Genomic DNA, 13,482 nt, shown 5'->3' with positions numbered 1-13,482 from the left:
TTGAAAGTTACCAGACTGTTGCAAAGAAATTAATTACATTCATCCCACATCCCACTGCTATTACAGATGACTTGATTCATCTGGCACTGCATTATCAGGATCCTACAGAAGTTATCTAGGCAAAAGAATTAATAACTATGTTTGTGTAATTAGGAACAGGGAGGTCTCTCAAGACTGCAAACAGAACTAAATCAGGGGGTTTTTTCTTGATTTCAACTTCAGATTTAGTCACAAGGAGAGGAAGCAAACAGTGTTGGAATACCTGACAGAAGGAGTCTTTCTTGTGACTGCTGAACTGAGAACAGTCTATCTACAAATATTGCTACTACATTTGAACACAATTAACAATTCTGTTGCAAATTTAAGAAAAAAAACCCCAAAAACCCCACAGCATTCCAGTTAAAAATTTTCAAAACTTGGTATTTTTTATTTAGGTTGCATTTTAATTTAAATATTTTTCTCAGGGAGTAAAGGCATTAAGAAAAAGGAAAAAAAATTAGCACTAGAGTAGAAAAAAAATATTGGACTTGGAGGGAATATTGTGATTTTTTTCTATCCAAAGCAGCTGTATCCCAAGTTTGAAAGAATTTGCTGGCAATTATAAATAAATGTCTACACGTTTCTGCAACTCGTGACACCCCTTGGGCTCATGGTGGAAAAAGAAGTATGACTGGAGGGAAAGACGACTCCTTTCTAATTCAACAGTACATATCTGGGTAGAATATTCGGTCTGAAAAAAGAAATATTAGAATTTACACAAAAATCTAAGTTGCTGTTATTACTTCCCAGTCATTTTGGAAACCTTACATCATCCACATTAATATCAATTCCTATCTCTTAGACCTCAACACAACTTTCTCACAACAGTCAACTTGCTTCCATGCCCTGTGAACTTTTACAATGTATTTTCTACCTCACACCTGTGCGTTCCATTCAAAACTCTTACACACTTACCAGGCAGATTTTATAGCTGTCTGCAGTGCCTAAAGAGCAGTTTGTCACCTACATGAAACTACTATATTTAATAATATCAGCCTTTCATTTATGACTGTCTTTAGCATCCATAGTTTCTAGATGTATCACTCTATACTAGTCTGAGTACTCCCTCCTTTCCTTCCTCCTTTGTATCTTGGTATCTGCTTTCCTCTTGGAATCACCTCAGCTCTCCATCATTTTAAATATCCTGAAGATCAGAGTCTTCTGAAGTCCCGCAGACTCATGACGGATTTGTAGCTGCTCTCTCCTAATGTATGAATGTACATTCCCCTTGTGCAATGCCTATTATGTAAGCAATATACTGAATAAACTGCTAAGTAAAGCAGTGAACAAAGGCAGACAACAGAATCATAACCTTTTAGCAAAAATCAGTCAGATCATAAACACATGCAGTTTAACGCAAATACTTGGAAGCACTGAATTTAACTTCGCCACCCTGACTTTTGCTAAATCCTCCAGACCACTTTAGACTCCCAGAGCATATTAGGAAGACATTATGATCTCCCACAAAGAAAGCTGAGTATTTAAGTGAAAAATTAGATCAACTGGGTATCCCAAAGGAGCACAGTTGGATTCCAGCTAAACTAAACCACCAAGCCTTTTTTTTTTTGTTTTTTAAACTTGCTATGCTTCTCATTGCTGTGAATTTGTTTCATTAATCTAAATGTTTCAAATTACTGAATTCTGTCTTGAGAGGTATCATTCACAAAATAATCAGGGGGAAGAGAAGGATCCTTAAAATAGCTAATACACCTGCAGCAGGACAAACTGTTGTTTACTGGTGAACCATTTGTCTTGCTTTCCTTTCTAATCTACAAGCAGTTAGGAGTTATTTCTCAAAGTGTGTTTTGGGGCTTATTTCAAAATCCTCTTACATTAAGTCTTCACTCTGAAAGACAGGTCACTTGGCTAGAAGCAGATTTAATCTCTGTAACACTATTTTTTCCCCTTACATTTCAAATTCTAAATGTTAAAAGTATAAAAAGCCAAGTGAGAAATCTTCATCAGATAAATTATCTCAATAACTGTTTTGTGCTAATGAAGTATATTTTTTATTTCCTTTTTCATGCATTTTCTAAGCATACATATAATCTAAATGAAATCAAGTATCCTCATAGCTGTTAAATGGACAATAGGCAATAACTAGATAGCTATTCTAGAAATAAGCATGGAGGATACCTATTACAGTAATGTGAGTTTAATGATAATGTTCAGGCAGAAGCTTAATGTTACTGAATATCCAGGTCTGTCAGCTTTAAAAGGAAAAAAAGATGTCTAAAATTTTATTCTATTCAGATAGGAGAACAGAATTAGATATAAGACTACACTTTAAATCACAGATTCTGATAATATCACTAAGTGCTCCTATGAGTCTCAAAGTCATAATTAGCCTGGGAATATTTAGATTTCTAATTATTGTAGCATTCCCTACTGATATTAACAAAAAACTTAATATTCTCAGTATTCTCTAGTTATATCCAGATCAGAAATATGGTCTATATTTTCTGTTGCTATGCATGCTGTTTCTAAAAATGAGGGGAAAGGAAGTCCTGCAGAAGGAACACTTGTTCTTGCATGCAAGCAAAAAGATTACTTGCTTGTGAAAAACAGACGTTTATAAAAGCAAGAAATTATGAGATAATGCACAGAAAATTAGAAAGTGCTAAATCCTAAAACATCGTCACTCCAATCCTTTTTATCTGATTAGCAATATTTAATTATTCAAAAGAGTTGTTGGGCTTTAAAAAGAATATTGTGTAAGCAAAGGCTGTAAAGATTTTTCCTCTAGAAGAAGGGAGGAAAATCGAGTAAGGTAGATGTAAAAGCACTAACCTGAGCATATGGGCTGCATTGAAAACAACATCAAATTCTGTTCTATCAAGTTCAGCTGCCTTTTTTGCCATCTCAGCTGCTTCTATCAGGCGGGATTCTTCTAGGAGGAACTGTCCTGCAATGAAGTGCATGAAAGTGAGCCCACAGAAAATAACTGATGGATAATACTTCAGACAGTTAGGAAAAGGAATTAAAAAAAAATATCTCATGTATTATATTCAATGTTTAGTTATTTGTTGATCTGCTCTTATTTCAATATCTTTAAAATGTAGTCAATATAGAAAAAATGCAATGAATATGACAGGTAATATAACTGCAATATTGGCAGAACATATTTATGAATAGCAAGAAAGCTACAGTAAAACTCAGCCATCAAGAAACAATACTCCAAATCCCCAAGAAGCCTGCTATTTAAGAACTTTCCCTTCTGCCTGTACAGTGATCTTCACTTCCCAAGAACAAAATGAAATTAAATAAAATAGCATCTAATAATGGAATAAATTCCTATTTTAAAAGCATATCTCAAAATCATATTTTATATATATATACATGCAAACATATTTCTTCAGCTTTAGAATTATACATGATACTTTGCTTTAAAATTATTATATATGTGTATACCTTGATGAACTGTTATTTTATCAGGTATTTCAGTAACACTAAGAGAATCACAACAGGTAGATTTTTACAAATGTACTACATGATACTTACACCTTTCACATAAAAAAAAAAGACTGCTAAAATCATGTGACTGAATTTTTACAAATGACATTATCATAATCAAGTCAAGCTAAAACTGAAAAGAATGAATACTTTAGCGTTAACCAAACTTTAACTAAATTCTAGTAGTTTCAAAACAAAACACATAAGAATTAGTAGAACTCTATGAAAATGAGTTTTCCTTTGAAGAAAAGGAAAAAAAAATAATTTGGAAGGTACTCAAACCACTTTATTTCTACTCCTTTTAATGATTTTTTCACACCTAATTTGTAAAATGTGTTATTTTTGGATCAACAGCTTTTCAAAGGGTTTCAGCTGTCTAGACTCTGTGTCTACATAACTTTATATTTGGAATGCTATCTTATAGTATGGCTATTATACATTCCAGCGTCCCATCCTTCCTGTTTTTTTCTTACTTGGTAAAGTAAGATTACTCAACAAAAAGTCCACCAAGCCATCAAAGGCCACAAGACTCTACAGGAACAGTAAGCAATGAGCAAATGAATTCCTCTCATGGCAAGGGATTTTATTTTTTTCTTGCTTCCTTTCCTCATACATTCCCTATTACTTTCATGCTCGTTATATGCTTATGCAGAAAATCCACTTAACCACAGCTAGCAAGGTCTGTAGGGGCACAGTGAATCCAGTGATGCTTTGGCACAATAAATACATTTGCAGAAAAAAATATCTCAATACAAAAAGTGATGAGACAGCTTTCCTAGCTTTTTGCTTTCTCTGTGGGTACATTTCAACTGGGCAAGAGATGGAAGATTATTTACTTAGTCAATCACCTATATCTTAGTTATTCAGATCTGCAAAAATCTTGTAAAAACATTCAGGTGCCTTTCTGGATTCATAGCATAAGGTTTACTTGCTTTAGTTACATCTGCACTCTAACATGCACCGTCCTTTCATGCATTATGATGCTTTGTGTTTACCGTGTGCAGAAACACGATTTCCAAAAAAAGCTTTCTCACATAGAACATTAAGTAAACAAATAAATAAATAAACATAAAAACATCAAAAGAAAAAAATAGTTTGAGAAGAGTTTGGATCACAAGAAATTAATTAGCCTTCAGAATTAGAGATTGTCACTTGAGCCACTAATGCAAGTCTCCTATGAAGGGAAAAAAAACAATAAATGTTTACAAAAGCTACAAGTTTGCTCTTTATTTTTCTTTTTGTTTTTCTTTTCTTTTGGGTACCACATTGGAGTATGCCTTATATGTAGCAGGACAAACTAAAAATATGAATCTGAAAAGTCTCAGACAAGTAGATCCACCAACTGCAATAATCAGTTCATATCTCTTGATTTCAGCTGAGTTACCATTTTCTTTAAAGAGAAATCTGTGAAACAAGCTTCACCAACTAGTATTCAGATTCTCTTTCACAAATTAACTAAAAGAGTATCTCTAATCTTTAGGTTCGTGCTAAAGTAAACCAGCCTCAAACTGTTAACATTAAGATTCTTTTGTTAATGAAAGCACTGGATTAGCAGAATGAGACACTAGTAAGTGCATGTCCTATTGATAATTCCAGCCAGGGGGAAGAAAAAGGACATCACTGTGTCTTGAAATTTAAAAGGTTAACATTCAAGATCATTCTCAACAAAATTCTATGCCTAATTTAGGAAAAATATTTTACAGCTTAGAATTCAAAAATAATGTCAACTGGTCATAAGGAGAAAAACCCCTCTCATTATTGTTTTCAATGAAAATTACTCCAGGATTTTTAGAGTCAGATCTTTAGAAACATACTTTTGGTTTTCTGTATGAAACACTTAGCACTGAAGCTCAAGAGAGATACTAACTTATGTATAACTACCCCAATATAACAAAATGTAACTGATATATTCTACTTCATGTGACATAACAAATTTCTTGACTTTAGATTCATTTTATTAAACAGTAAAATTCTCGTGCTTTATCCATGTAATTTCTAAAAATATAACATTATTGGAAAATATTTCAAACCAATACTAATGATTTACTGGTGCTCTTAAGCAAGGTTAATTCTTTTAATAGGTCCCTACCAACATATATTGAAGATACTATGAAACTCATACATGCTTTAGATTTCTATAAGAAGTCTAATTTAAAACATGACAGCGTTATATATGTTTACTGAAAAGCAAATGTACTGTGCTTTAGCTAAAAGCTTGTTTTTATTAATTGTTTTTTCTGAGACTTTGGCTGCATACATTCCATTAGTCTACATGGACACACCAAAAATGTTAGCAACAACTCTAAACTAATGTTTTAAATTGTTAAAAACAGAATTCACCCTCCATGTACTACTAGGTCTCTAAAAAGCGTCTCTATAATAGGATTATTCTTTTATATAACCCATTAAAGCATCATCTTTATTACCTAAGTTAACTAAAACCAATTGCAAGTACTATATGACACTGGTCCAGTACGAGTAAAACTTCCAGTTCTTCAGAAAAGAAAATTCTAGCACTATGCATCACCATAAACAAGTCTCTCCCCTGTATGGAGTTGATAATAGCAGCAATAACTCATGCTGAGTGGGTAGGTAGCAGATGATACACAGCACGCCCTCTTAAAGCCAACTATGGCATCCTTCACACCCAAACCTTTATAGAACTCTGAATGCAAACAGGAAAGGGGTACACCCCATAATGGACTTAACTCATTGCCTGAGTAGAGGCGATTTAAGCTGGCTGTTGGTTAAGCATTTTGTTAATTGGATGGGATATAAATATAATTGACTGCTATCTTCCTAATCTAGTGGGAAGTCAATACCTGAGTGTACAGGTGTGTGGTGGGTTGTCCCCCACCAGCATCCAAGCACTCACACAGTCTTACTGCCCCCCACCCCAGCAGGGTGAGGGGAGAAAACAGGAAGAACAAAAGCAAGAATACCTGTGGGCCAAGATAAAGATTGTTTAATAGATGAAGGAAAGAAAAAAAGAAAAAACAGTGAAGGAAATCGCTCTCCATTTCCCACATGTAGACTGATGCCCATCCAGCCTTCAAACAAAGGCCACCTCAGAAGCCCAAACTGCTCTTATTTCTCTACCCTAATTTTTACTGCTGAACATGATGTAATACAGTCTGGCATATCCCTTTGGCCAGCTTGGATCAGCTGTCCAAGCTGTGTCTTCTCCCAATCACCTGCCTATTCCCAGCCTACTGGCTGAGAGGACAGAAAGGGAAAAAGAAAAAGCCTTGACACTGTTCAAGCACTGTTCAGCAACAGCCAAAGACTGGTGTGTTACCAAGGCTGTTATAGCCCCAAACCCAAAACAGAGCATTATCCAGGCTGCCATGAAGAAATTTAACCCTATCCCAGCCAGACCCATTAGAAGGTGGAAACTTTCAGTTCAGAATTGATTTGCCAAGTTCTTCTGAAAGGCAGACTAATTTTATTCACACATCTAAATTTAATTTAAAGCACCTAAGTAGAGCTATCCTAATTTGAAGTGTTAACCACCATTCCTTTTAATATGATATACTAAATTCATACAAGAATGAACTGGATTGGCAGTTTACTGCTGCACTTTCTTCATTAAAAAGCAAACTTCTGAACCTTTCCCTGTCAAAGCCATAAAGATGTGTTTTCCCAAGAGAAAAGCACTAGACTAGCAGGGCAGACTATTGCCAAGGTGTTGAAGGTGGATTGGAAGGTCTGATCCACAAGCCTCTGGATCCAGGAACCACTTGTGTGGGTCAAAATTTACATGCAGGATTTTCTACTCTAACAGGCAGCTGGCAAACGGCATGATTTATGAGACGCTGCTCAATATCACATACACGGCTTTCTTATTGCAGGTGTCATGACTCTCACTCTTGCCAACAACATAAATCATGGTAGCCCGATTTGTTTTTTGGAATCAGAACCAGCTTTTGAGAAAACAGCTTTCTAGAAGCTCTAATTCCCAGAGTTTCCTTCTTCTAGGAAAGCATATTTTTTCATTACTGTTCTTCTAAAACAGGAGTGGGAAATCCACAGTCCATGTTCAGGTGTGATCTTCAACACCACTATTCTTTGCCTGGAACAATGTTACTTTTTTAATAGAATTTTCCACATTTCTTGCTAGACAGCACAAAGCTGAGACTCAATGTGGGGTCAAGACTTTGTGAAGACCTTTGACAGCAGAGAACTGATTCAATGCTTCACTATCCTCTTAAGTCATTTTTCCATAAATTAGGCTATCTAAGTATCAAAAATGGCATAGAAGCTGACAAATTCTGTACCTACAGTCTTGTTCAAACATGCTTTTTCTTGCAAATTGTCAGCAGTGGTTTTGAGAGTATATTTGGCAAAGAAATTTTGAGGCAATATATGCAATCTACTGAAAAGTAAGATAAAAGTATATATGTAATATAAACAACAACAACAAATAATCCAGTTCCTAGGTAGGAGTTGAAAAACACAACTTTTTTTCATCTTCTGTCAAAATTTGTAACAAATATTTATCCACAGAGGCGGAAGCATACAGCTCTCTACTCTGTATAATTGTCTTTCTAAAATGATCATGAACATTTGCAAAGCTTTTTGTTAAGACATGTGCCAACACCAGTTTAAAAGCCATACATCTCAATTGGTAGTTCTGCTGCTTTATTGTAACATGAATGGTATTAATTGGTTGCAATATGCACGTGTGTGACTATTTTATGTTTAGAGCACAAATGCATTAGTGCCCTCCTCTAGAATCGGCTCAACTACTCCTTACAGGCACTATACGTTTTTATTTTACTAGGTAAAAGTTAAAGTTGCATCAATCTTTCTTTAATTGAAATGTTCCCTCTCCTTTGTTCACTGGCAAACATTCAAAGATACTTTGTACCAGAACAGAGGTTTCTGAAATAGCTGGGTTTGCTACTGCTGCCTTTGAAATAAACCATTTGGAATGTTCTCAGCATGTGGTTGGTTCTGCACTTACTCAGTCTTCAACAACTTATTATTTTGTCCTGATACCTTTAGTAATTCAAGCAAAACTGAGTAAATTACCTTCTGAATAAGAAGGGAAGAACTTCTATTCCCACCATAATAGGGAACAGTTAGCATTTCCTTGGTTTAATGTATGTTTGTCACCAAGTGTTCTGCACCTTATCCTCTTCAAAAAAGTTTTCTCCTTCCATTGCAGCAATGTAAACAACTATATTAACACAAAAAGAAGCTAAATCAAGATCATAGACTCAACTGTCAAATATGTTTATAATAAAATTCACTAGAAGTTCTTTCAGCACATTCATCATTGAGAATGTGAAGCTGAATATTTGTTGGTGCTTTCAAAGCATTTCAAGTTTCAAAATAAACCAGAACAGAGATCAGGTTCTGGCTGACCCAATGCATTCTGTCTTATCTCTGAAGCACACAGTAAAGCTGCAAGATTGTGACTTGAGAACTGAACCACATTCTCACTGGCATGAGCAGAACCACCACTGAAGTCACTATCAACTTTAACTTTGCTGTGGCAATGCAGAGCAAAAGAGCGGATGCAACCAGATTTCTGAATGGAAAATTTCAGTAGCACTCTGTGGAAGAAATGAGAGGAGAGACCTTGTCTCCAAGTTGATTTCCAAAGCTTTGCAGGTGATGAATCAATGTTGCAAGATGCCCAGTCAACAGACATGACCTAATACTCTTAAAAATCCCACTTTCCAGGGTGTTTAGACAATTTCTTGGTGAATATGTAGGATGTGGCAGGGGAAGCAAAGAGAACTTATATGATGGTAGCAGCATTCCAGTTTGGTTTGTTGCTCCTTATATCCCATTCTACCTTTATCTAAAGCCGTTCTCTGGCTTTCCTGCTGGAAGAACTTTTCAGGAGTTTATTTCCTCAGTTGGTTCCCATGGAGAAGATTATTCCGTTGCAAACAAAATATACAGAAAGACTACGCAAGGCAGTGGGTGCCGCAACAACAATATACGCACTGGCTTGGAAAAACCTTTTGTTATTAGCTTTATTTCTTTGTTAGAAATACTCCTCTGTTCCAATTGTGCTAAATATACCATTGAACGTCATCCAGGGAATGATCAGAGATAAGAAAAAAAAAAATTAAATAGCAAGCCTTTGGGACTTGATAACTGAACTTGTGACCACATCTGGATCACTGGAAGCTCTCACTAAACCAAAAGATTAATGATAAAAACATGTAATACAGAGTACCTCACATTTTACAAATAGTAAGAAAGATTCTGGGCCCTATGTCATTCCCCAGATATCTGGTGATGTATAAGGTTTGGAAAAGTGAAATTTGGATGAGAATCCAGTTGCACTTTTCTAGCACCTCCATGCTATATCTTCAAAAAATCCCCATAATGAGCTGACACTCATAGGTCAAAACATGTGATCATTAACAAAGAAGTCTCCAAGGTTGTTCATGCCACAGGCTTTTTTCAGTTCCTGCAGAACCTCCAAATTCTGGCAACATGAAAAAAGCATAAAGCCACATTTTTAGCCCTGTCTCTGATCTGCAATTTCTATACCACATCTCTTGAGCAGTCTAGTATATTGTGCTGAGGAAGCAGAGTCAACCATGTATTCGGGATGTCAGAATGCTTAGATTTAAGGATAAACTCAAGGGAAGGGAAGAAACATCGAAATTCCACAGCGTTTAGGGTCAGTGACCTAGCTTGTTTGGAAATACTCCACTGCATTCCACTTAAGTGACTGGTTCTACACGGAGTTTGGAATAAGTAGTTATTATAGTGGTTTGTAATAATCTTCTAATGTTGTGTGATAGCAACAGCCTAGGGAGCAACAAAAAGGACTTGACAATTTATGTACATACGTCTTTGTACACTCATCATTCACAGCTGCCAAGAAAACCAGAAAGATATTTCAAATTGGTATATTCTTCTGAATAGCTCTGTTTCTGGTATATTCTTGTTTGGTTTCAGTTTGGAAGTAAGAAATATTGTCTGTGTAAATAGTAGCTAAAGATTTTCTTAAATCAAAGTTACTGGAGAGAGTCCTGCAAGCAGAAAGATTGGAAGCTTAATGAAGCCTTTCCGTGAGTCCGTTACATCTCTTCCTGTTTTGGGTCTAGGAACCGTGTCTTCCTGGAATTGCATTCACTCATATTGTATAAGGAGGTATAAGCCATAGTCCAAAGTCAGGGTCTTAACCTGATGGTACTGTAGGCTCAAGAAAGAAAGACCATTCCTCCAAAGGGCACCTATATTCTATGAATATGAGTTACTTGAGTATCATAAACTTGCATTATAGTTTCCCTACAAAATCATTATATATTTAATATTAGGATTTCCAAAAGATTTTAAATGGCAAAACCCCTTTTATTTGCTGAAATGTTCATGAGTGCATATTGGGAAGGCTGGCAAAGTGACTTAGTGATGGATATACTACATCTGGTTGGCTTTGACCTCATCTCATCAAGGAATTTAGTTTCTCAATACATAATCATCATGTAGCATCTGGTGTTCCCAATGGAGCAGATGCATGCACTCTGTTTTATTTATCATTTGGCATATACTGTATTTAGCTAACCTGTCAGTCAGAAAGGGACAATTCATTCACTAGAATTAGGGATTGTGAAGTAAGTTTTATTCTTTTCATTGACAAAGATAAAACCTGACCTTCCTAAGGACTAAGGTGATATTTCTTCCATTGGCACAAAACTCTCTTGAGTAAGTCTTCATTACTGGGTATTCGTTGTTATTTCTCTTACTTGTCAATATAAATTTGACATTTTTGATTATTACACTGTTTTCTTCAAAAGATCTTTTCCTTAAATATATGGGAGAAAAATAAAGCTTTCCTAGGCTGTTCTTCAGATAGTGAAGAACAAAGACACAAAGTTCCAGCACCGTGAACAATGTGACTACACGGAAATATTATAAATACATCATCACATCTAAGAAGAAATCTGAATGTATATCTGTAAACATATGTAAACTCTCACACTCACTAACACATGTAACTATGGCTTAAAAACAGGGGGAAAAATGGTACTTGAAAATCCACTGCTATCATGTTTCAGTGAAATTTATTTTGAAGCTTAAACCACAGTAGTTCCAATCCATTTTCAGGCTGAGACTTAGGAGTGGTAAAGCAGTCATCTTTGGAGGCAAGACAGATACAAAGTGCTCATAGACTCAGGTGAAAATTTAGGCATCAAAAAGGGCTATAAGTCCTGTCCTGAAACAATGATTAGAAAGACTTAGGATGAAAGTGAAGAAAATAAAAACAGCACTTAACCAGTTAACCTTCTGTAAAAAAACCCACCCAGATAACATGAAGAAAATCTACAAAAACAAGTCCTAAATTATCACAAATTCAAAAGTGAAATATAATAATAAAAAAAGCAACCCACAACCAAAACCTTAGAATGTTTGGGAACATGTTAATTTATTCTTCCTTCAATGACAGTATAGCTAATATGATTCAGTTTTACCTAACCTGACAGCATGGTTTTCAATTTCTTTTATATCTGTAACTGGGAATACACTGAAAAAGGCAGCTGATCAATATGGATTGCCTAATTAAGTGAATGCATAATTAATCTAATGAGGATAATCCTTTTTTCTAATGAAAAAGGAATCATTAAACAATTTAGAGTTATTAGAAACAATGTATTATTCAAAGGAAACTATTTTAAAGGCGGTCTCAATGGTGATTAATAAAACAGAATTAATTTGAACATCCTGTTAGGTTCTAGATTTCCCCATTCCAATTAAGCCATTACAAATGTAAGGAAGGAGGGACCTCTGTAAGACATTTATCTGGAAACCTCACTCCTCTTTTCTGTCTCTCTTTATTCCCACTCAATTTTCATTACACTGGAGAAAGGCCGCAATACACACTTCAAGAGACATGGTAGCAAAGCCTGTTTTTAGCAAACAAGTAGAATAAAACTTGCTTTAGCAGTCATTTTTTGGTGTTTTGTTTTTAAACAGCAAATTATAAAGGAAATAAGACAGTTTGGGAGGTAAAATGTTTGCACAACTTAAATTTCACAGTAGATTTATGGGGGTTTTTGTTTGTTTACTTGTTTAAGTGAAAGATGTTTCAAAAAGCCTTCCACAACACCAAACTCCCCAATTACACTGCATCCTACTAGCCATCTCAGTGAAAAGCTATTAAAGAATTCATTTTGGTTTCTTTTCTAACAGATGAGCACTTAAGTATTTCACTGTTTGCAATTCCTCTCATCTCTGTGCACTGACAAATTTTATACAGAACCTTTCTTCAACTTCTCCTGAGACAGGCTCAGTGCAGACAGAAACAGATCTTTACTTCCTTAGTGGGTGGTCAATACTCTATCCAAAACCAAATAATCTCTGAGCCATAAATGCACTGGTCTGGCCCAGCTGAACATTCCCATGTTTGGCACACTTATTAACAAATTTGACCTACTGACTATTTAGATGCCAAGATGTTCTTAAAATATTTATATGAAAATTCCTTTTGGACTTGATTAGTTCACAGGTATCTACCTGTGGTTTCAAAGATTGACACTCACATTCATCCCACCTAACCATACGCATAAATTGAGACAACTAGGTTACAAAAAGAGTCCCCTCTCTGGCCAATGGAGACCATTTCAACTATGTCTTCTATCTTTTGAAGCTACCAAGGTCTTGCAGGACCCCAAATGGCATACTTGAATTAAATGCCTGAAGTAAAGTGGGATGCATGAGAGCCAATATCCTGAGTAAACGTGGGTAAGATACGATGAAGAAAGCCCTCCCAGAGAAAAAAAACAACAAACAAACAAGATGGCAATTAAAAAATAAATAAGCATTTATAAAGTTCAACTTTGTTTAGTCAAAACTATTTACTTTAAGTCTTCTTTCAAAAATGTGCATTTAAAATATCAAATTAAAAGCCTCAGACTTTATAGGAGAATTTAAATCTAGTATCTGAAATAATCTCCAGTGTTTTAGTTTAAAAACTTGGAGGTTGTGCCAAAAATAACATATTAATTGCCCGAGAATTAA

The 13,482-nt window shown here is 35.3% G+C and overlaps 1 protein-coding gene across 1 annotated transcript in view; it reads right to left on the bottom strand.

The window, feature by feature from the left end:
* The window catches only part of TMTC2 (transmembrane O-mannosyltransferase targeting cadherins 2), a 254,292-nt gene that overhangs the window by 30,685 nt on the left and 210,125 nt on the right, over positions 1 to 13,482 (bottom strand). Inside the window, exon 10 of the mRNA XM_040596294.1 lies at positions 2,830 to 2,944. Coding sequence (XP_040452228.1) covers positions 2,830 to 2,944 — 115 coding nt within the window. The remainder of the gene's footprint in view (positions 1 to 2,829; positions 2,945 to 13,482) is intronic.

The sequence above is a fragment of the Falco naumanni genome, chromosome 5 (assembly GCF_017639655.2).
Source record: "Falco naumanni isolate bFalNau1 chromosome 5, bFalNau1.pat, whole genome shotgun sequence".
Taxonomy (NCBI): domain Eukaryota; kingdom Metazoa; phylum Chordata; class Aves; order Falconiformes; family Falconidae; genus Falco; species Falco naumanni.
The sequence above is the reverse complement of the archived record's forward strand: the minus strand, read 5'-3'. Positions and strand labels throughout refer to the sequence as shown.